At 42.2% G+C, this 25,515-nt stretch overlaps 1 protein-coding gene and 1 pseudogene across 1 annotated transcript; both read right to left on the bottom strand.

The window, feature by feature from the left end:
* Positions 1–60: 60 nt before the first annotated feature.
* On the bottom strand, positions 61–3,083 carry LOC123182694 (uncharacterized protein At4g14342). Its single transcript, XM_044595350.1, has 4 exons — positions 2,765–3,083; positions 2,212–2,297; positions 1,810–1,933; positions 61–394 (listed from the first exon to the last, which is right to left on the bottom strand). Exons 1-4 carry the CDS (start codon positions 2,768–2,770, stop codon positions 347–349), a joined length of 264 nt encoding a protein of 87 aa, XP_044451285.1. The 5' UTR covers positions 2,771–3,083; the 3' UTR covers positions 61–346.
* Positions 3,084–7,168: 4,085 nt separating this feature from the next.
* On the bottom strand, positions 7,169–22,535 carry LOC123173465 (mediator of RNA polymerase II transcription subunit 15a-like; annotated as a pseudogene).
* Positions 22,536–25,515: the final 2,980 nt, after the last annotated feature.

A 25,515-nucleotide genomic window follows, 5' to 3' on the forward strand; every position in this document is an offset into this window, starting at 1 on the left:
ACCAATGGAGCGAAGCAGGTGGAGACAACGAATCCCAGCTAGCAAGATTACGAAAAAAGCTAGTTTCAAAAGAAAAAACATTCCTGTCTCAACATGCGCTGCTGCAATTCGATTATACCGTTCACATATATAGTAAGACGCAGATACGACATCACGGTACATTACCCCTTTATGAGGCAAGATGGCCAAGGCCGTCCAGAAATTAAACTAGACAAAGATGTTCGTGATGTTCAAACACAATCACAGAGAGTGCTCATGTCGCTAGTCCAGACAGGCCTTGAGACTTTGGTAACGCACAGCATCTGGACACAAGTTGCTGTGGAGGTAGCACTATAGCACCAGCTCCTCAGTCTTCGTCTCTTTCAGGAGGGAGGCCACAGGGAAGCAGCATTTTCTGCAAGACCAGAAACAAAATGTTTTAATAATTTATATTAAAATACATTGTCGATACAACAGCTTGTAAATAAGTGGACAAACATGCAAATGGAGAAACTGTGGTATGCCACGTACGGCGGGCGACTACCTCATATACTTGTAAATACGTTAAGAACTTCAAACTTGCTAAAGCAGATGGCAATAAAATGAACTTGATGAAACACATGAACAGATCAACAGCGCCGTGACCATAGCATACGTGTTCAAATAGAAAAACTGGGTACGACAGGTTGAACTTTTTCTTCAGTTTGAGTAGAAAGAATGATTTAAACATTTTGGCGCAAGCCTGCAGGACGATAAATATAGCGGCATTTTTCTCCATCCATGTGCAATTTTGCGCCCTGAGAAATTTTACTTGCAATTTTTATTGGAGAGCAAAGACTCCATTATAGATAGACACTGTGGCACTGGGGTACTAGAGTACTAGTAGAATGATTAATACCACAGTAAAATGGGAAAGATAAATCCTGACATTAGATAACTAGCTTGGCTCTCATTATCCATATTGCATACCGCAGAATGTACACATGGTTTTAAACTGAAAGACTATTTAACAGTATATGGTAAAATGTGTGTTCAACAAAATGCAGCCAGATAACCTTGAATTAAGGTTTGCATAAGTTTGGAAGCAGGAAATAAACAATTTAAGCTATAGTCCAGTGTGTTCCGCCATTTAATAGAAGGACATACCATCCAACATTCTAATTTGGACCATTTAGTTGATATACGAAACATCTTCAAGCTACAATTTTCCCCTTTGATGAGAAATATGTCAATAGTTCTGTGTATATTAGGATCGAACTTATAAATTTAAACTCTGAGCATTCTGAAACGACACTTATTTATGGACATGAAGTGTCTCTCATATCACTTGAATAAAGAGGTATGGAACCTATGTTCTCGCAGGGGGTGTATCTCACATCTATTGATAAACACTTAGTACCTCAAACTGTCACGCATCACTAAAAATTTCTTTGGCAGCGTGCAAACAAAACAACTTCAAGCTATACTCTGACCGCAATGTATTATGGCTCATCAGAGAAACCCTGCCCAGCTACAATTTGCAACAACAAGATGGTATTTAATGAGCTTGCAATGTGATACACTATAACAGCGCTTACAAGGTACATGGTCATGATGAAAAAGAAGGCCAATTATGATGCAAAGAGAAGCTCCATAAAAAACAGTGAAACTGCTTAAGTACCCAAAGCAAGGCTAGCATCCCACCAGTGAAAGCTTAATGCAATCAAGTAACATAATTCAGTACCGATGCTAGTTTTAATTTACATCAACGTTTATACAACCGTTCAGTCCTACACGATTTGCAGCTAAAAACTCAGTAGACGAGTTAAGATACATCTCTTTCACACATACCTGCATAAATTCGTAACGCTCCCTTCCAATAGATTCATTCTCAGCAATGGAAAAATATGCCAGCATTGGATAGTGTCCAATGTAGGATGCATAGCTGTCTCTTTGGATATTTACAGCCCATTCACTGCAATACAAGGACATGATAATGGTTAATATCCTACCAGACCATGCCAATCAAGAATAAGTCTTACCACTTAGCTAGCTAATGCAACATCTCTAATACTCCCTCCGTTTCTAAATATAAGTATTTTTAGAGATTCCTATATGAACTACATACGGATGTATATAGACATATTTTAGAGTGTAGATTAACTCATTTTGCTCCGTATGTAGTCCCTTATTGGAATCTCTAAAAAGACTTATATTTAGGAACTGAGGGAATACAAAAGATGAGATGCTTACAATCTGGTCAGGTCAGCATGCCCTGTTCCGACATATTTGGCCTGGAGATGCTCAAGTTGAGAATTGATGTTGAACCTGTCGCTGGCCTTCAAAATGGTGATTTGATATTAGAACTTACAAGCCATGCAGTTCAAATGTAAAAGTATGTTAAAAAACGACAGTATATTGGAAGACTATGGCCTAGTTGAAGTCTTTAAGCTGAAGCAAGCTAAACGGAGACAAGTGATCTGGTGATATTAAACAGAAGTGAACATCATGATTCATGAGAGGGCAATTCAAAACATACAACAACATGTGAGCTCTAAGACTGGCACTGTAACTACATTAAGCTAACCATCGACACAGCACGAAAAGGTAAAAGTAGCAGCAAGTGCTTTGGATATTAAGAGCATATAGCACGGGTTTTAAGTTTATCAATCATTTCAGTTAGCCGACAAGAATAAATCGACCCAAAAATTGTTCGGGGAGATTGGTCAGGGATTAAGCAAAACTGTCGAATATTTTGGAGAGAATAAGCAACACATGGAGATTGAATTGATCAGGGACTGCTGACCTGCATGGTGGCCGACGAGTATGGCCCTGATCCTGGATGGGAGAGCCGGGGACCCCGGAATCAGATCTGCGGGCGGCGCGAGTAGAGATCGACAGCGGTGGTGCTCGAGGAGGAGGAGGGGGCCGAGATCCGGGAGGGTCGCCGGGGCGCAAGACGTCGAGGGCGAGGGATGGCGCCGGCGGGTGCTCGCGGAGACGAGGTGGCGGTCGATTCTGGCGACGGGAAATCTCGAAACCCTAGCTGGGCTCTGCTCGTCTGGTCGGGGGCCTCGGGGCGCACTGGAGAAGGAGAAGGGAGCTGGTCTGCTAGTGAGACCGGTCGTAGAGCCAGCGCAGTAGGAATTGCCAACGGGCGACGCCTAGCGGGCCAGCCCATTTATCTGCACGCTCGTCCTCGTTCGCTTTATGGGTTCCGTCTGGTTTCTTTTTCTTTTCGTTTTCTTCTCTTCGGGGGTTTTTCGCCGTTTTTTTTTCTTTTATGCTTTTTTCAAATGTTTTTTGTATTTTTTTAAGTATCTTGGGTTCCTTTTTTGTTTCCTTTTTCAGTTTTCATTGTATTTGTTTTCTCACTACATATGTATTTTTTCCATACCCGTTGTACATTTTTCATATGTATTGAAAACATTTGTTTTATATCCGTTTAACATTTTCCAAATACGTGTTTAACACTTTTTACAAAACATATTTTAAAAATTTTAATAAAAATGTATCAAAAAATAAATACATGTTGAAACATATATCTAATGATGAAAAAAACATCTCTTTTTAACTATGCAAAAAATCTGTAAATTGTAGAAACATTTTTTGAAAATGTCACAAACACATTTTTGAAACGTGTGAAGATTTTCTTAAGTTAATGTAATGTACTCCCTCCGTTCCTAAATACTTGTCTTTCTAGGCATTTCAAATGACTATCACATACGGATGTATGTAGACATATTTTAGAGTGTAGATTCACTCATTTTGCTCCGTATGTAGTCCATATTGAAATCTCTGAAAGGACTTATATTTAGGAACGGAGGGAATACATAGGAACGATTCTAGTAGAGTCGCCCTATCAAACCGATCATCATAATGACCATATATTGATTGAAAAAGTTGGTATAGCAGAATTACAATCCCATGCCCCGCTATCATATTAACATGTTTGACATCAATGGCTATACAAGCATGAGCATTATATGCATCAATTATTCATCTTCATGTTCCTAGAATTGCTAAGCAGAACTGCAAGAAGACCAGTTGTCCCTTGCTAACTTGCTATAGTAGGTCGGCAACGTCGGTCTGACGTCGCGGAGGAGGCAGCAATAGTGTGTACTGCTGACACCCTGCAGGTTGGAGGCAAGCCTGCGAGGGAAGGGGAGTTGGTTGCGGCTGTGTGCCCGTGTGGCGACGTGTTCGAATAAGAGATCAACGGCGGCGTTAGGTCTGGCGTCCACCTTTGTCTTGATAGGAGAGGAAATGATGAGAGCGTGGTTGCTGCCTTGCTAGCCTCAGCTCAATGAGCTAAAATATATTGGGGAGCTTAGGCTTAGGTGCACCTCCTTATCTAGCCATTCATTTTTGCATCGTGATTCGTGCAATAATTTTGTCTTTTTTGTTTCTTCCATAAAAAACAACATATGAACTTCAAACTTTGCAGCACAACAAGTCATTCTAACTAGAATGTGGGAAAAAACTTTCAGATTTTTTCGTGCATCATAAATTTAAAAAAACATTTTTGAATAAAACAAATCCCATTTCTATTTATGCCGGACAAAAAAATCTGCAAGTTTTCCCCGCATTGTTGTAAGAATGTTTTGTTATCTTGCCAAGTTTATAGTTCATATGTTGTTTTATTTGGAAGAAACAAAAAAGAGAAAATTCATATAATAAGTTAGTTGTCTAGCATGGATCTCAAAGCTATATTGGATGGTAATGATAGGAGGTGTCCGGGAGCCTGAGCTATAAAAATCCACGTCCGCTCAATGAGCTGCTATTTTTGGACCTCAAAATCTAGAAAAAATGACATGATAAAAAAAGCTTAGAATTCTAGGTGTGCCGCGGCCCTCCCGTGCACTCACATGACATTTGTCAAAAACATAACATAAACACGCATTGTAGTTGATGTATATATCAAAAATCCAATCCGGCTTTTTTATGGGTAACATGCCTTAATTTATTGATCGAAAGTTCGAGTCACCAGTATTACAGAAATTTCATGAGGATTCATAAACCACAAATGGCGTCCCTCATCTAGATCTATAGCATGTTTTGTTAAACTATGTGCCTCCATATTGGAGAGCCTCTTGGGAGCATATGCTCCTGCTCGCCAAAAATGATTTTTGTAAATGTCATATTTTTTTAAAAGTATGTGTTCGTTGTCACACCCAAATGCTACCTGCAAAGTTTTAGTGAAAAAGCTTAAGCATTTTGACATGTGCGAAAAAATTGAATGTCAAATGTTACATTTAATTTTGTTTTTTTCATCGAAGAAGCACTGCTATCCCGTGTTGCATGAAAATTGTCAAGCATATTTGTTAGACTAAATGAACATCCACACACAAAAAAACAGTATTTTTGAAATCTATTTACTATTTGTTTTGAATTTACTGTTCATCAGAGAGCATATGCTCCATAGAGCCAAAACGCCCCTCATGTATATATGTTCTTTTGGATACCCATAAATAAAATGTCAAATGTATCAACTATCTTATGTAAATAAAAGTCGGTTCCATTCAGGGAAAAAAAACTTGCACACACCATGTCAGTGTGCAGGTAAACATGTCATGTGCTAAATGCATTGAACTTGATCTATATATATATTCTTTCTAACACCCCAGAACAGTGAAATAAAAAAAATCAAATGTATCAACTATTCTAGAAATAAAATGTCAGTTGCAAGCAGAAATAAAAAGCTTTTATGCACAGTGAATAAAAAGAAGTTAAATATATCAACTACTATTTGCCGCAACGTTTTATATTTAGGAATGGAGGTAGTAGAAGTCATGTGCTAAACGCATTGGACTTATACTAGAGACTACTTGCGGTTTCTAAATCCTTCAGCTACAGGGATTCAGAAAAGTGTATGAAACATGTAGCTGAGTCAAGACAGAGTATTTGTGATTTCGATTTGTCAGTTTCTGTAGCCGGGGAGTTTGAAAACATAATGACAATGAGCCTCCCATGCTTATCACAGGTGTTGGGCGTCATTCAGAGTAGGGATAAGTATATTTTTCATCCCTTAATTCTTTTGAAAGTGTAGAAACAGTCTCTTAATTTCAAAACCAGCAAAACCTAGTCCCTCAACTTTTCAAACCGGATAACTTTAGTCCCTCGTACCACTTTTGATGGATTTTGTGTGACATGGACATGGTTTTGACCGAATCTTGACAATCAGCGTACAGGTGATTGGATCATTCAGATTTTTGGGTACAGCTAACCAACCCAGCAAACTCCACTGTGTCTAAACAAAAGCTAGAGACTTACATCTTGACCCGATGAGATGACCTACTACGGCGCCGGCGTTGGGAATCTCTGCCCCGGGCGACCATCGTCGACGACCAGCCAAGGCGTGCAGGTCCGGCCTCCAGCAACGTGCTCTTAGCTGGTGTTGCCTAGTCAGACAACCAAGTGGTGCCAGTGACGGAAGTGCAGGCTCGCACGCGAGTCGCTCGATCAAATGCCTACTAGAGAGATGAGAGGAAGAAGAGATAGGATGAGTAGGAGAGATGAATTTTGCCACCTCAGCGAAGACCGGTCAAAACCACACTGAGTCAGCACCGATACCGGATCAGTTGAGACGAGGGACTAAAGTTATCCGGTTTGAAGAGTTGAGGGATTGAGGTTTGCCGGTTTTGAAATTGAGGGACCAAATCTAGACTTTCGAAAGAATTGAGGGACGAAAAATATACTTTTCCCTTCAGAGTAAGATGGTAGCAGGTGTTGTGGACATGTCAGTCATAATTGGTGTGTTCAACGCCACAATTTAGAGAAGAATTGAAGAGACCACAGTACGTCTAGTATGTCTAGTGTCTGTTGAAATGATGGATGTATAACATATTGATTGACTAGTATCCCCAGCATTTGCTGACATGGATGAAATTCAGCCAAGTGCGCCTAAATTTTAGCCTCGTTCTAGTGATCAGGTTGCTCTGTTCAAGTAGTATGTTTTATAAATTTCCCTCATGTTGATTCCATGTTGGCAAGTGTAATTTGGATGTTGGGTAACTATGAATGATTATCATGCTAGTAATGTGCGAGTTATTAGACAATTCAAGAATATTTATCAACTTTGAAACTAGATTTCTGCTGTAGGATGTATTCGCAAGCACCTACTCACAAGTACTCCCTAATTTGAACTAAAATCATGACGCTTATTTTGGAACAGAGGGAGTAGTTATCAATTCCAAAACTAGAACTTATTCATCCAACCAACCATGTGACTATCACTGGGTAACTACAGCTGTGAGATAACTGTAGGATATCGGTAGATAACGACATGATTACCGCAGCTGATGGATCTAGCGAGAATCACTGACATTCATCTCGGCACCGGACAGGGTACCGAGCAAATCGCCCCACAGAAAGTCTTCCCCTCATCTACCATCCACCACCAGCAAAACAAAAAAAGTTTTAAAGGTCGGACTAGTGACCAAACCGATGAAGAACTCAGTTTGCCAGTACCCTGATATGCCTCTCTCCAAGAGATCGGTCCACAACATGTGCGCAAGCGCTTTCAAAAACTTGCCATCTTTGCAAGATGCGAGCATGGACTTGAAGCTCCAACTAACAGCCACAGCAGTAAATGTGCATTTGATGACAGCTCCTTCAGAAGTAGCAGCGAAATCGTCCTCACATACATATAGCTCTGTGTATGAGTTGTTGATTTATCCCCTGGGTCTCCTCCAAAAGAGCATGATATATATCTAACTCCTACAATCGAATTCCCATTATTGGCCCTCATTTTTTATGCCAGTATGCTTCAGACCAGTTTGGCTCAATTTGAAAATAGTCAAGTTCTACAATACATTCAGAACAACACTGATTAAGCACAAAAAATAACAGAAGACAATAAACACAAAGTTCGCAAGATACTTACTGCTTTTAATTAAGAAAACCAGAGGCCTTTCTGCTGCACTTGGTATTAGTATGACTATCATGCTGCCGCAAATTTTGGGAAGGCTGTTGCCACCACGAAATGCAAGAATTAGGAGCTTGTCCTGCAGGTGGCTCTGCTGGAACTATTGATGTATTTGGGGCTGCGCTGGCTTCCTTTGTAAATTCAAGGCAGTGATAATATGTTTCTCGTAGTGAGGAACTTTGTCCCTCATGTCAGGCTGGATACTACTCTTGCTAATTTGCAGCATTTGTAATACACGACCCAATATTATTTTAAAGCTCTTCATTCTATCATACTGATTTCTGCAAAGTATTGGTCCTTCAACATCTTAATCTGTCAACAACAAAGACCACATACACGCATAAATTTGGTGCAGAAGCTATATAGAGATGAAAACAGAACAGCTAGTAGACCATGGTTTGTCATTAAGTCAGCGAATATGGCACTGGCAAGATATTTCAAGTAGCTTTTAGAAGCATACAAATCTAAAACAAAATAAGAAACTATGATGCCCATTAAATAAAATAAAAATTGCTAACTGCCTTGAGGCTTTACTACATCTGGATACTCTATATGGTTGTATGCTCCATACTGAATTCCGTATACAAATAATATATATCTTACAAGACGACTACCAGACTGTAGTGCATCTACACGCTTGCTGTATGAAACTCCCGAAGAGGAATTTGTTGGTGTACACACCAAAAGGAAAAGGAGATGGGCAACATGAAGTGATAAAAGGCCCCAACATCCAACATATGGGGTGTTGTTTCATCTTCGAACAATCTAGATCAGGGCAATCTTAACCTCTTTGTTATAGGGGCTACTGTCTACGAATTTTAGGAAGTTCCAAGGAAGGGAGTGTCAAAAAGGATGATATCAGTGTCATGTCTTACCATTAGATATATCTCCTCTTGCCAATAATCATCTGCGCCTGCATGGCCTGTTTGAGAAGTAGAGTCCATGGATGCTGCATAAAAAGCAAGGTACTCGAAGAGTATCACGATACAATGAACAAACCAACAAATAAACAGCTACATGTACATTGTAGGATGGAATGCAGGGTCAATTGGAAAAGTTGTGAACCAAATCAAACAATCCCAGAAGATCAATATGGTCAGCTTAGTCATCATGATTACTACACAGTAGCACTTTTCCAGAAAATAAGAAATCCCAATGTGCTGAAGAGAAATCACGGAGATCAGTAAGGTTCGTTTAGTCAACATGATGATTACATAGTACTGGGCCACTGAACAACGCAATATATAATTCCATCACTAACCACCGTAGTTCAGGCAAATGAAGAGTGAAATGCTGTTTTGAAGTTTTAGGACTAACTTTACACCCCTCGATAGTTCTAGGACCTGTAGCGCATTTCACTTGTCAAAAAACGTATAATTGCATCTGAATTATGAATCCGGTTGTCATCTTCGAAGAAGTTTCAAAAAGATTTAAAGCTAGTTCATGTAGCACAAACATTAATTTCAGTATGAGTCGTACTTAGGGCAAACCCAGTGCAGTGATGCTGGTTGTATCTGAAACATGCCACCTAGGCAAGGTCCAAATACCGTTGGGGAAGCCTAGTCAGTGAGGAAATAATTATTATTTTTCTCTCACAGAACATACTAAATGGAGCTCCATTAGATACAATACCAAGATATAAGCCATATGAAGAGTTGTATCTAAACACATATTTAATGAATATGATACAACACAAGATACAATGCAGCGGGAGTGCCCTAAGAGTTCAATAAGAGTTAGGATCCAAGAATCCAGGTTGTAGTCTAGTAAGGACCTTGTATTATAGTCCAACGTAACTGTTAGCACGAGAATAAAGGGTGTTGGGCTCCTGATGGAGCTAAATTTTTTTAAATAATACAATTTTTTTTAAATTACAGAAATAATACGCAGAAAAAAGAATTTACAAGAATAATACACCGTCGGCCCACTGCAGGCCGACTGAGCCCAGTCGGCCCACAGCAGGCCGATCGGCTATCAGGAGGCCGACTGCAGGCCGGGCAGCCACGCGGCGGCCTGTGGTTGGTCGTGCCACGTCGCGAGGGGGGAGGCAGCGGCCTGTCGGCGTGGGGCGCCCCTGTCGGCTTGCCGCTCGCCGATCGGCCACCTGGTGGCCGACAGGGTGCGGCCGACCTGACGCGCACTGGCCAGCCCGCCCTTATCCTCTCCCTCTCTCTGCATTATTTTGCCTGGCACGCGCACTGGCCTTCTCCCCTGCCCGCCCATACCCTCTCCTTCCTCCATTATTCTTCTCCCGTGGCTTATTCTGCTGTGTTCTTCCTCCTCCTCTCTCTACAGAAAAATGGCACACATTTGTACACCTAAATGAGCTACATTTTCGCGATTTTGGCACCGTGAATGGGTTCAACTCATTTAGGGCAGCCAAAAGAGGTGTCGATCTACTGACGGGGTAGCTCGTGGTGGTCGTGGCGAGCATTTTGGTGGAGGTGGTGGTGGTGAAGTTGGGGCAGTGTTCGTCGTTGGGGCAGTTGGGGTGGTGAGGTGGTGAGGTGGTGGTGGTGGTGGAGGTGGTGGAGGTGGTGGAGGTGGTGGTGGTGGTGGAGGTCGTTCGTCGTTCGTCGTTCGTCGTTCTTCGTTCGTGGTTCTTCGTTCTTCGTTCGCACGCACGCTTCAAGGGTATATTTCAGCCCTCATTTTATTTTTCGTAGGTGCTCCGGGAGTATACGTAAATATTGTTATTTGCCGCGGTAGTAAACGTAAATATTTGTGTGCGATTATTGTTTTTTGGCCCGGTAGTATACGGAAATATTGTTATTTGCCCCGGTAGTATACGTAAATATTATTCGTTCGCACGCACGCTTCGTTCGATGTGAAAATAAATTTGTGTACGATTATTGTTATTTGCCCCGGTAGTATACGTAAATATTTGTAGTTGCTACGGCAAATATTCGTAATATAGTTGTAGGTGTGTGAATTATATTAGTTGTTAGTGGGATAATAAGTTGTTGCTTAATACTTGACACGTACACAGGTGCGGGATAAAAAGTTGGAAACATGAATAAAAAGTTGGAAAGAAGAGACAAGTTTTTTTTTTTGAAGAGTTGGGGTCGGCATGTGCATAGCATGTTAGTTTGACGAAAATTTAATAAGCAAGCAAAAAATAGGAAAAGTAGAACTACATGTTAAAAAACGTTTCAGTCCGTACCCGATGCGAATATGAAGCGGATTACCCGCTAACCTTTATTATGCATATTTTCTAAAGTTTAACCCATAACAAGCAATGCCACACTGTTTTTTTTAAACGGCCACGCTGTAGTTTAACAAAAAAACTTCTTAGCAAGGAAGAATTTTACATGATCGTAGAAATAAGACGCATGCCTTTTTCTAAATTATTTTAACATAGATTAAAATAAAAAATACATCAACATGGCCATATAATTCAAATAAACTGAATTATCAACATGACCTATTTATTATTAGTAAACATGGGCCTATTTATTATATTATTTACTATGGTCCTGGTAATATATATATAGTCATGTCTAATACTTGTATTTCTATGTTGAAAAAAAATAGGTGAGTCAAGATGTCCGATGTAGTGAAGTTGAGATTTTACTATGGTCCTGGTACTGTCCAAACAAATGAGTTGGGAGCAGATCTGAGTGAATTTACTCACATAGAGGTTGCAATCAGCGCACCACAAACATGGTCTGTTAGTCAGTTGAAAGAATGGATTGCGACAAGTTTAGGTCTTGATACTGAAACACACACCGTCGGTGTTCATGCATTGTGGACACGGTCAAGTTCAAAAATTTACTTTTATTTGAGGCCAATAGAGGGAGACTCCGATTGGGTGCGGTGGTTACAAGGTTGTGAACGAAGGGGATGCAATCCTGTTGCTTTAGTGCTTCCCGTCGTGAAGGAGGTCACTGCACATGAAGGGGAGGGTGGCTACGAAGGACAGAGCAGTCATGTAGAAGGAGGAAATGCTTATGGTTACGACCAAGGACAGAGCAGTCAGGTAGAAGGAGGAAATGCTTATGGTTATGAACCAGGGCAGAGTAGTCAGGTAGAAGGAGGAAATGCCGATGGTGATTACAATGGCGAGGTGGACGCTGACGAGGTAGATGGGCACATGCAGAACCAGATGGAAGAAGAAGACACCGATGTTGAAAGGGGTCATGCCGATGATTCTGACGAGTCAGATGAAGAAGAAAATGCAGAGGAGGTCCCGAATCCTGCATGGTGGAATCATGACTTATCATCTGCAATGACCGTGAATGATGGACATGATTCAGCCTGGCAATATCACCAGAACAATATTGCGACGGGTGCTATGTATCCGAACAAGCAAGCCCTGAAGGATGCAATAATTAATTGGGCAATATCCACGCAAAGGGTTTTCAAAGCTGAGGTGTCCAGTCAGAAATTCCTCACAATGGTATGCAAGAATGCAGATTGTCCCGCAAGGGTGCACGGCTTTCTCCCTAAGTATGGCACAAGTTGGGTGATAAGTGACTTAGTTAATCACACTTGTCTTATTCCCTGCATCCCTCAAGATCATGCCAACCTTTCATCCACGCTTATTGCTCGACTGTTTTACGATGAGATAGTGCAAGGCAAAGCTATGGAAGTGAAGGCAGTGCAGACAAAAGTGTTCGCCAGGTTGAAGTACAGAATTTCTTATGGCAAGGCTTGGAGGGCTAAGCATGCAGCGCTTGAGAGGAGATTTGGTTCTTATTTTGATGCATATGACTCTGTTGTCCACCTCCTCCACACCCTGCAGCAGCGGAATCCAGGCACCTATATCGATATCCAAGACATGTTCATGCCAGAGTTCCCAACTGTGAGGGTTTTGCATCGTCTCTTCTTCTCTTTCGGTGTATGCATCGAAGCTTTCAGGCATTGCCGACCGGTGATATGTGTTGACGGTACTTTTCTCACAGGCAAGTACAAGGGTCAGATACTGACAGCCATAGGTCAAGACGGCCAAAATCAAGTCGTCCCACTGGCATTTGCTTTTGTGGAGAGTGAGAACATTGAAAGTTGGACATGGTTCTTCAGGCAGTTGAAAATATCAGTTGTCAAGGAGAAGCCGAATGTGTGCATCCTTCATGACAGGCATGCAGGTATACTCAGTGCGATAAGGACACTGACAAACCCAGGCCCTGAGGAACAAGTTCCATGGCAGGACTTGCAGAGCCGTTGGTGCATGCGCCATCTCGGGGCTAATTTCTTCTCGCAGTTTAGAAATAAGAACCTGATGAATCTGTTCAAAAAACTCTGCAAGCAGAACCAGTTATAGAAGTACAATTTGATACGCGACAGACTTAATGTGTGCACGCAGAGACACGTGAGGGACAGGAAAGCTGCAAGAGATGCAGCGGTGAGGGCACATGTTGAAGCAGTAGCTGCACAGTTGGCAACAGGAACAGCGGCCGTGGAGGAGGAGGCTGTTGGGCTATGTGACCTGCCAGGCTTTGACCCACCTGGTACTAGGAGAAGGCTCGGGAGGTCGATTAAAACCTTCGAGCAGTGGATAGAGCATGAGCCTCTGGAGAGGTGGTCTTTGCTACATGACACACATGAAGCAAGGTACGGTGTCATGACAACGAACCTCGCGGAAACATACAACTTTGTCCTCAGAGGAAACCGGGCATTGCCACTTACAGCCATCGTTGAGGGTATTTTCTATGGCACCGTCAAGTATTTCAGAGACAGACGTCAAATAGCAGAGCAGCATATCTTGAACAACCCAAATACACGGTACTGTGAAAGAGTCACGAAGTACATGGACAACAAGATGCAAAAAGCTAGGTCACACACTGTAGTCGCCATCGGTAATCAAGAAAGAAGGTTTGAGGTCCGCTTAGCCAACAACAAATTCGGATGTGCAAATGAGTTGAGGACGCATGAGGTGAAAATTGGCAATGAAGCCTGGCCAACATGTGAGTGCACATGCAATAAACCGAAATTGCTTCACCTACCTTGCTCACATGTACTTGCTGCTTGCAGGCAGCTTGGAATGGACGCAATATCGTTTGTGTCTCCATATTTTCTGAAAGAGGCTGTCCTCAATACCTGGACAGGTGAGCTGATGGGTTTTCGATCAATGGGTAATTTCAACAGCGTCAACCCCGCCGATAGGTGTTACATTCCAAACCCAGAGCATATGCGTACAAGTAGAGGCAGACGGCAGTGTCGATGAATTCAATCTCTATTTGCGACGCTACATGACCGGAACACGATTACGCATTGTTGAGTACTCCCACCCAGAGGAGTTACCGGATCCTACTCCGTCGGATATGTACCCGAGCTATGATACTTCAGGCTCTAGGCAGTACGCGGTAAGATATTTTTTCTTTACGTAATGTTGTCAAATACTTTGACGTGCAAGAGACAGACATTATTAATCGTCATGGAAATTTGCAGGCTACCTTGACACGCGAACTGTACGACGACGTGACCACGTTTGGACGATCACTATCGTCTGGACCTCTTCTTCAACATCGTCCAGTGGTACAACCCTTCTTGGAAAGAATTCAGAATAAGATACGGACGGTGTACGAGGCTATCACGTGCACCCGAAGAACCGATGTTGTTCAGCACGAGCAGGAGCAGCCGCGTCACTCCATGCAACGACATCAACCACGTCCACGCCTAGCACAGCAGCCGACAACCAGGCCACCCCGTCCTGACCAACCTGGCAGTTCTACGTGGCACCCGCAGCACTTTGGTCCCACGTCGAGCTTCGTGTTTTCTCCACAGCCACAGCAACACGGTCCCTCGTCGAGTTTCGTGTTTTCTCCACAGCCACAGCAGCACGGTCCCTCGTCCAGTTTCGTGTTTCAGCCAGAGCAGACGTCACACCCAGCAGGTATGTGTCTTCATATTTATTGTTTGCAATATTAATTGATGCGACCTCATTCTTCATGATGAACCGTTCCATCGCGTAGGGGCCTATGGATATCAGGCGTCTATGTCGGCATCACATGATACGTGGGGGAGTGATCAACATCCCGAGGACAACATACAGGCTCAGATGTCGCAGCACACCCAGTGGATGAACATGTTTTCGACTCCTCCACCAGGCCCCACACAGGATACACAGCATGACCAGGGAGAGTCTGAGATTCCTCCTCGTCACGTTAGGGCACCCGACAGGTTGGGATGGTCCCCGATTCCAGATCCGCCTCCCCGCCAGGCCAGACGTCGTCACTGACGCTTCTATGTATCTGTATCAGTAGAGACATTACCATCTATTTCTGTGTAAGACTTATGTCTATTCTATGTATGAGACAAATGACTATGTACTTATGTACGAGACATATGCCTACTCTATTTTAGTACTCTGTTATCGGAACTACAAGATCATATGTAGATAGAACACAATATTCATACAACGAGACATTGCAAGCAAATAGATAGAACTACATCTAAATTAAATGGTACGTAACTGAACTCACAACATACAACATAAAAACTACATGAAGTCATCATCGTCATATGTTCGCGCCAACTTTTTCCCGCCATATGTTCCCACCAACTTTTTCCCGCCACCCGTTTCCTGCCACCCGTTTCCCGCCACCCGTTTCCCTCCTCCCATTTCCCGCCAACCCTTTCCCGCCATATCGCAGTCGTTCTTTCCCGCCATTTTCTCCTCTCTACCTATAAAACCCCCTTCAGACGGAGCTGCATAAGCATTGCAGTGTGCTGGTGGTGAAATTGGAGCACTGTGGTGGAGAAAAAGCTGTTGTTCGTCGTTCTTCGTTGGAGCCGGAGCACCGGCAGTTTGGTGGCCGCCGTTCGTCCTTCATCCTTCGCACGCTTCAAGGGTATATTTAAGCCCACATTTTATTTTTCGTAGGTGCTCCGGTAGTTTTTGTTAATATATTTAGATGTCAACTAATTAATCTGTCAATATTTGTAGTTGCTACGGCAAATATTCGTAATATAATTATAGGAGGGTGAATTGTATTAGTTGCTCCGTTAATATTCTGTAATATATAGCGATTTGTGTGTTGCAGATGGCTGAGAGTACTCAGTGGGTGCTTAGCCCTATTGTTCATGTCCAAGGCTTGTCTCCAAGTGTTGTGCAAGTTAGTGAAGTGGACCTCACTTTTGATTGGTTGAAGACTAAATTCATGTTGAAGCAAGGGTTGAAGGAAGACGATTTTGTGTACTACGTCAGCAGGAAGCATTCAGATGGCCCTGGGGAAAGAAAATTGATTGACATAACTGATGATGGCAAGATTCAAGAAATGCTGAGCGAATGGGAATGGAAAAGGGTTGTTCAGTTGCATTGCTACAGGAAACCGAGTTATATGTGATGCATTTGTCATTCGAGATCCGCCTCCCCGCCAGGCCAGACGTCGTCATTGCCGCTCCTATGTATCAGTAGAGACATTACCATCTATTTCTGTGTGAGACTTATGTCTATTCTATGTATGAGAAAAATGACTATGTACTTATGTACGAGACATATGCCTACTCTACAAGATCATATTTAGATAGAACATAATATTCATACAACGACATTACAAACAACTAGATAGAACTACATCCAAATTAAATGGCACGTAACTGAACTCACAACATACAGCATAAAAACTACATGAAGTCATCATCGTCATCCTCGATCGATGCAGAACTCTTGCCCTTCGACGATGAAGAACTCTTGCCCTTCGACGATGCAGAAACCTTGCCCTTCGATGATGAAAAACTCTTGCCCTTCGATGATGCAGAAACCTTGCCCTTCGATGATGAAGAACTCTTGCCCTTCGACGATGCAGAACCCGAAAGCGGCGGCATGAAGATATCATCTTCGTCCTCGCTCTCCTCAGTCCATAAACATGGATTATTTGTTGAAATCCTTCTGAAAGTTTCACTCTTCGGCACCACTACCTTCTTCCACCTGTCATGCAACCTAAGAAGTTCTTTACGTACCTCCTCATAGGTCCTTTCAGGCCACCCAGAACTACGTAATTGGTGAGCCAACTCATTCATTATGGTGTCACTACCGGTGAGTTCGTCCCATGGAACTATCCTATTATCCATCCTGAAATCGGTAGCTAGCCTCAGAAGAGTCCTGCTCATCCCAGGGTGAAAACTACGATCGAAAGGATAATGGGACATCTCAACTACACTACACTGCAATGCTTATCCAGCTCCGTCTGAAGGGGGTTTTATAGATAGAGACGAGAAAATGGCGGGAAAGGTTGGCGGGAAATGGGAGGAGGGAAACGGGTGGCGGGAAACGGGTGGCGGGAAATTGGTTGGCGGGAAATGGGTGGCGGGAAATGGGTGGCGGGAAATGGATGGCGGGAAATGGGTGGCGGAAAATGGGTGGCGGGAAAAGCGCAGTTTGGAAATGTCGATAACTTTCAAAACAAATGTTCATCACAATGGAAAAAGTTTCCCGCCTTTCAAAAAATGCATGCAATTTTTTTGGAAAATATGATAAGAAATGGTTCCTGCCACTAAATGAATGTACGTCACCTTTGCTGGAAATATTCTCGTGTTTCCAAAAAATATCCATGACATTCTACAAAATGGTACTCCCTTCATCCCATAATATAAGATGATATTACAATCAATATACTCACATATCACGTGGGTTAACAAATGTTTAGATGGATCATGACATTTTAAGAAAATATTCGCGTGTTTCTAAAAAAAGTTTGTGAAAATTTCAGAAAAGCATTTTAAAAAATGTTGTGTGGTTTAAAACAATGGTATTTCCAGTAATAATGTATTTGAATAAATGTTACCATGTATTCATAACGTGTTAAAATATATACTTTTAAAAAATATTCGCCTGTATTATTAAAAATGGGCATGCACCAGTCGGCCCACAGCAGGCCGACAGAGCCCAGTCGGCCCACTACAGGCCTATCGGTGTACTGCTGGCCGACTGGACCCTGTCGGCCAACTGCAGGCCGACTGGGCTTGAATCTGGTGGCCGACAGCCCAATCGGCCAGCAGCAAACTGATGGGCCACCAGTCGGCCTGCTGTGGGCCGACTGGGCTCTGTCGGCCTGCAGTAGGCCGATGGTGTATTATTTTTGAAAAATCTTTTTTTGGCGTATTATTTCTGTAATTTTTTTAAAAAAATGTATTATTTAAAAAAAATTAGCCCTGATGGACAACACACATTTCCCCCAAAAAAATTCTATGTAAGTAGGCGAAAATAATGAAAGGCCAGATCAATAAGCCAGTTTAAACTGCACAAGGAATGTAAGGCCACAACAGGAAGATAGTGAAAATAATGAGGCCAGATCAATAAGATATAAGAACATGGAGAAAAAGAAGACGAGAACAATAAGAGCATACGATGGATCCACAAAGAAAGTATATGTGAGAACTTACTACTAGAAGAAACTTCTTGTTGATCCATGTTATTGTGGCAAGAGCATGCCTCCAGAAGTTTGATTTCTTTGCGGCATGGAGGATTGTGGCTGCATCCCTAATTGATGTTGTAGTTGGTTAGGCTGAGACTGGAACTGCGACATAAGATGTTGTTGTGACTGTCGGAGTTGGTTGTGTTGAGACTGAGTTTGCATCAAACCCATTGGAGGTTGCTGAGCCTGCTGTTGTGGTTGTGGTTGCTGAGCTTTTGTTTGTAGCATATGCACCTGCTGCATGTTTGACACATTAGGCACAGTTCCAAGAAGCTGCTGCTGCTGTTGACTTTGTTGCTACTGCTGTAGAGTCGACATGTTTGCCTGAGAGCCGGATTGTTGTGGCTCATGCAAAGACACATACTGCTGGTTCAACATCTGTTGTGTTTGTTGGACATTCAAAAGATTATTTAACTTGACTGGTAGCCTCTGTTGCTGCTGCATCTCCACAGCACCATTCTGTTGACCAATTAACTGATTTTATTGTAAATTTGGCTGCTGTCCCATCAACTGTCGTTGTTGCTGTTGTAGAATATTCGGCTGTTGATGAATGGAGGCTTGTGCTTGTTTCTGCTGCCTCCCAACAGATTTTTGAGGTTGCTCGAGTAATGATTGCACAGAATGTTGTACGGAACTCAATTGATTATGTTGATGAAAACTCTGAGTAGCCGACTGCATGGCCATTGGCTGTGTCTGTGGAACGATGGACTGCCCAGGGTGAAGGCCAGATGACATTTGCATCATGGATTGCTGTGAAGATTGCATTTGTGTTGGCTGCAACAAAGATTGCTGCTGCTGGATATGCGGTTGCAGTAGTGAATTATGCTGCAATTTCTGCTTCATTAGCATTTGCTGCTGCTGATAAATTAATTGATGAGATTCTTTTTGTTGTTGCCTTCCTGCCATTTGCCTTTGTGCAGCATAAACATCTTGTGAAGTGCCTTGCGCCAAGCCATTATTCATTATGTTCTGTGGCATGAAAGACACATTCTGCATCGTTGATGTTTGGTTGACACCGGCCAAGTTCTGTCCGATGTTAGTGAGTGAAGAAGCTTGTACAGATGTAGACGTATTTGGCTGCCAGGCTGTTGCTGAGACATTGCAATGTGTGTATGAGATTAGAGTTACTTCAAAATAACTGACATAATTTTTTATTTTTCCTAATCAGAATAATACATGAGCAAAAGAAAGGAGGTAATTTTTGGGGGGATTTATGGTTAAAGAAGAAAACAGGGGTTCTGTTGAATTTCAAGTATTCAGTTTCACCAATAAGATACGGAGACTTGCTTCACATTTAGAATTACACAAAAAAAATCATCAGAAAGAGGTCTGCGAGACTTTTGGGAAAACGTCGACATATGCTGGCTTATTTGGCAAAGAAAAATAGAGTACATTATAAGAAATTAATCGGTCAATTGAATATTCGGAAGGAAATTGCTGATGTCTGTGCTTGATTACTGCCTTGTGGAGGAAGTCGAGGAGCTGTTTTAGAAAAGGTAGCATATGTTTTTCAAGAAAGTATCTTGTGAACAAAATACATCTTGTGGAAAGCTCAGAGGCAGATCACATTTGAGTAGTAGCAAGGAGAGAAAGAACATAATTCTACAAAGAGTTAAAGATGGTCCAATGTTACTGTAACTTAATGGTCGCAACATTGCAAACTAACCCCAACATTAAACTAAGTTACATTTAGGCACTGTTCTTTTGCGGCTTACAAAATAAGCCGCCTCATCCCAAGCTTCTCCCATAAGCCGGCTAATGGGAAAAGCTTGGGAGTATAAGCCACCGAAAGAACTGGCCCTTAATGTACCATATGATATAATCATTTCATGAGTGTAAATTGACATCCAAGAGAGGATGATAAATTGTGCAACAATCAGTTTACTGTATATGGTACCTTGTCGGAGTTGTTTTGATTTGGAATCACATGAGCATTTCCAGGAGCCTGTTGTGTCTTCGACTCCATAGGGAGCATTTTCAGAGAAATCTTCCAGAAATAATCAGACTGAGTAATACAAAAAAAATGATGTAAAGTTCTAGGCAAAATTAGCGATATGAACAGAAAATCCAGATCAAAATAGTGACAGTGTGCCCCAACTTTATCAAATAAACAAATATTCACTAGAACTGAGTTAGGCAAAATGATGAAGAGCAGACTGCTCCTAGGTTTGCCACAAATAAGTCAGACGGAAGAAATTCAAAATGGAAATAATGAGATGGCACACCGCAACCAAATAAATGCATTGGAGTTTTTTTTTACCATACTGAAGACCGTTCAACCAAGTGAAGGAGGTATTAAGGTATTGTTTGATTTTTAGTCTGGGATAAATGATTGTATACCATTGTGTATCCATCCCATGGACTTGGGGTAGTACTATCGTTTTAACAGAGATAGTTTTATTTCATCTATAACAGATTCTGATGGATGGACAGATGGCATAGAAACATGAATTAGAAGAGCAACTAACTGAAGACACTCAAGGTACAGCACTACAAGATTCAACATGTGATGGATGATAACCAAGATCATGATCAGTGTTTTGGTCTATCGTTTATGTAACATAACATTAGAAATCTATACTATTATAAAGGGGGGTTGCTACGTCGTTGTTTCACATGCAGTCATTAATGCAAAAACAATTTGGAAACCGAGGGCCGAATCAATTTGAAAATGAAGCCATTAATGCACTAATTAGCCAGACAATTAATTACATGTGCAATTAATTAGGTCCATATAAATAGGGATTTTTTGTGCCAAATCAATATGAAAACCAAGCCATTAATGCAATTAGCTAATTATAGTCAGGCGGTTAATTAGGCATGTAGATATTTAGTATTAGGAATATTTTCCAACCATATGTCCCCTAATAGTATATATTCTTTCCAGAACGGCCCATATATAATCTATCGCTTCGCATGCACCCAGAATAATTAGTCACCAACATCGTCACAACAAAGTCAACGCCACCACAGCCGAGGACAATCGGTCACACGCAACACACAGGTATTTAGCTAGCATAGTAGATTAAACTTAGATTTTGTATGTATACTAAGTGCGAAAATACTAAAATAACTGGACGTTAGCACACCCATGGACCATGGCCCCTGTTCAATTCCCGGCGGCACAGAAAATTGCGTTAGTTCCCAAGCATGAGAAAAAAATAGGATATGTTGCAGGTGAAGAAAATCTCTTTTTCTAAAGGTAAAGAAAACTTTTGCAGCTAGGGAGCAAAATAGTAAAAAATCTGTGCTCTGCTCCGAAGGTAGGTTAAATTACCTGATTGGTTGCTTCAGTATAGATATTCTGTTCAAATCGCACGGCGATTTTTTGAAGTTCGTTCAGTCCCTCTGGCTCAGATACTGGCAGATGCGTCTTCAGAGTCTCCATCCTACACGCATATATATAATGCAAAATGTGAATAAGTTGGGGGATGCATTGCTTTTAAACTGTTGCGAGCAAATCTGAGATGTAAAGTGGAACGAGTAGGCAGAGCAGCCAAGGATAGATCTCCAATTCTCAATCATATACTCCATCCATTCCTACAAGGAATGTGAAATTTTCGTTTTGCTAAGGACCAAGGAGATAAAAGCGCCCTCTGTCGAAACAAGGACCAAGGAGAAGGAGTCATGACTTGTGATCGTGTGCATGATATCATCCTTGGGAAGGAAGCATACGAGGGGCTCTAGTTTCAGAAAAAACTGCATCCCTGAACTGAATGGTTTACCCTGGGTGATCAAACGACGAGACATGACAAACCTGCAGCTCTTGGTGAATAAACTTGTGTTAGATTGTTCAGAGTTAACGAAGTACGTACTCATTAAGCTGGATGCAAATCAGGGGAGGTTTTGAGTTTTGACTAGGAAGGAATCAAAAGGAGGCGCAGAAACTGGAAGCAGCTAGATCGACGACGGACGAGTCTGTTGCTGCCGCTATGGATCAAAGCAAGTATATACTACATCAGACGGATCGATGGAAAAACTGGCGGAAATTCCTCTCTTTTTCTATGTGGGAAACCGAAAAAGCTATTAGAGGAAGGGGAAAACATATCAAACAATATCAAACCCAAGTAGGGTGAGTCCCTGCATACATACATCCTCTCGACGATCCTGCTGCGCGCCTCAGGCTGGAGCTGGGCGCGCCAATCGCCTGCTCCGGTGGAGGGCGGGTCAGCGGCGGCGGCGGCGGGGTCCGACCCTTGGGTCGGCCGCGAGTCGGCGTCCATGGTTCGTATCGGCTATTCCTCGTGTATACTGGTTAGGTCACCAGGGGAGGGAGAGCCGCCCGCGTCCGCTTCTGCCTCCGCCATTGGATGGAGGTGGTCTCCACGGCTGCGCGCCCAGTGGGGTGGTTAACTTGACCGCCGCGGTCTCGTATCTCTTTTCTGAAAAAAAAATTAACACACTACAATCGAAGTGATGATATACACAAGCATACACTGTTTCAAAATAAACCTCGGCACACCCTACACCTATGAGCATTTTCGAGAGACTGAACTGGCATAGCAATCGACGAAAATGTTTCCTCCCACTCAGCGAACACCGTCGAAAGCCTGAAATAAATGCAGGAATAATACGAGCACCAATGTAAGTTTAGAACTTAAAACCTGGTGAACTGGGGATAACATTGTCCTCCTAACCATCTAACCACAGATTGGTTCGCACTCTTTACTGAATCCGTAATACCGACATAACCTAGATGCTAAAGGAAAGTTAGCTTTTTTTTTCGGGCAGACGCTCATACATACACTCACCTCTACGAACGCATGCACGACACACCTACCCGTACGAGCACCTGCGAGAGACTGAGACCGCGCATCATTAAGATTAACGACTTATCATTTTGAAATTAACTAAGTCGTCACAGATGCCTTCGTAGTCGAAGGAACTCTCTTCTCACTGAAAGCACATCGCCGAAAGATCTGAAATAAATTCAGAAAAATACGACCATTGTTGTCAAGTCTAGGACTTGAACCCTGGGTGTTTGGGTAGATCGTTGTCCTCCTAACCATCCAACTACAGATCGGTTCGTAAAGAAAAAATAGCTTATGGCGTAACAAATAAAAAATGTTATGGAACCAAAAATATCAAAAAATGTTATAGAGCCGATGTTCCCTATTAACGGTTTTCGATTTTTAGTGAACTTCTTTATGATACGCCTGATTCAACGCATGAACTTCTGCCTAGAACTTTAAGCTACATCCATTCACAACTTGACAATGGACTATGCCTTGAATTGCTAGTTTTGTGTGAACAGGTTTCACTCAAAGTCTTAACCAGTACCGGACCGCCAGTAGGCTACCCCGCGGTTTGGAGCTTATACGTCATACTCCCTGGTCTCTTCGTGAGCTTACTAGAGATCACCCAAACCTCATAGACTGCGACGTTTACAGTCAGAACTCATATAGGTGTGTTCTTTCAAGACTGCTCTGTAGGACAGCATCTTTGCTAATTATAGCCAATAGAACCACATTAAGGCATGTTGCCAACCTGCCTTACAGATCTGAGCCTTACAGCTCTGAGAGTTTTGCATCTTCACTTGGAGACGATCATAAGTTATTACTCTCCTCAGTTAACCAATAGCTTGTTCTTCCCAGATCCTAATTCACGGGATCTCCGATCACAAAGGTTGGGTTACTACTATGGTGTAACATCTATGGGTCTCATACCCATCTCCCTCGATGCAATATCTATCACATTTCGTGATAGTCCCTTTGTAAAGGGATCTGCCAGGTTTTTGTCTGTTTGTATATACGTAACAGTTATTACTCCGGAGTTTCTCAACTTCCTGACAGACTTCAAACGTCTTTTCACGTGTCTTGATGACTTTGCATTATCTTTAGAATTGTTCACTTTAGCGATAACCGTTTGGTTATCACAATTCATAAGAATAGCCGGTACAGGTTTTTCAACAACCGGCAAGTCCATCAAGAGCTCACGCAGCCATTCTGCCTCAACAGTAGCTGTGTCCAAAGCAGTTAATTCTGCTTCCATAGTTGACCTCGTCAATATGGTTTGCTTGCAAGACCTCCATGACACTGCGCCACCACCATGAGTAAATACATACCCACTTGTTGCGTAAAGTACATCAACATCGGAGATCCAATTTGAATCACTATATCCTTCTAGCACAGCAGGATGCCCTGAATAAGTAATTCCGTAACTCATAGTACCTCTCAGATAGCGCAAGACCCTTTCTAGTGCATGCCAATGATCATCACCCGGCTTGGACATGAACCTACTCAGTTTGCTCACAGCAAAAGAGATATCTGGTCTTGTAGCGCTAGCTAAGTACATGAGTGAACCGACAATTTGAGAGTATCTTAATTGATCTCTCGTTTCTTTCTTGTTCTTTCTGAGTGTCACGCTGGGATCATAAGGTGTTGGAGAAGGCTTGCTATCCATAAAACCGAATCGGTTCAAGACCTTCTCAACATAGTGAGATTGCGTTAATGTAATCCCACTCTCATCCTTAATAAGTTTGATGTTTAGAATTACATCGGCTTCTCCCAGATCTTTCATGTCAAAACTTTTTGATAGAAAAGACTTGACCTCATTAATTGCATTAATGTTTGTACCAAAGATCAGTATGTCGTCCACATACAAACATAATATGACACTATTGCCCCCACCATGGCGATAGTAAACACACCTATCAGCCTCGTTAATGACAAATCCTGCAGAAGTTAGAGTTCTTTCAAACTTCTCATGCCATTGCTTAGGTGCCTGTTTCAGACCATACAAAGATTTTAACAACTTGCACACCTTTCTCTCTTCACCCTTTACCACAAACCCGTCAGGCTGATCCATATAGATCTCCTCTTCCAACTCTCCATTGAGAAAAGCTGTCTTTACATCCATTTGATGAATGATAAGACCATAAGAGGCAGCCAAGGAAAGTAACACTCGAATGGTGGTCATTCTAGCAACGGGTGAATAGGTGTCAAAGTAATCTTCGCCTTCTTTCTGAGTGTAGCCCTTGGCCACTAGCCGCGCCTTGTACTTATCAATAGTACCATCAGGCTTTAGCTTCTTTTTGAACACCCACTTACAGCCCACAGGTTTACAACCGTATGGTCTATCAGTTAGTTCCCAAGTTCCATTAGAAAGAATTGAGTCCATCTCATTATGAACAGCTTCTTTCCAATCATCTACATCCGGAGATGCATATGCTTCTGCAATCGTCTTGGGTGTGTCGTCCACAAGGTATACAATGAAATCATCACCAAAGGATTTTGCAATCCTTTGTCTCTTGTTCCTTCTAGGAACTTCATT

The sequence above is a fragment of the Triticum aestivum genome, chromosome 1D, assembly GCF_018294505.1.
Source record: "Triticum aestivum cultivar Chinese Spring chromosome 1D, IWGSC CS RefSeq v2.1, whole genome shotgun sequence".
NCBI lineage: Eukaryota > Viridiplantae > Streptophyta > Magnoliopsida > Poales > Poaceae > Triticum > Triticum aestivum.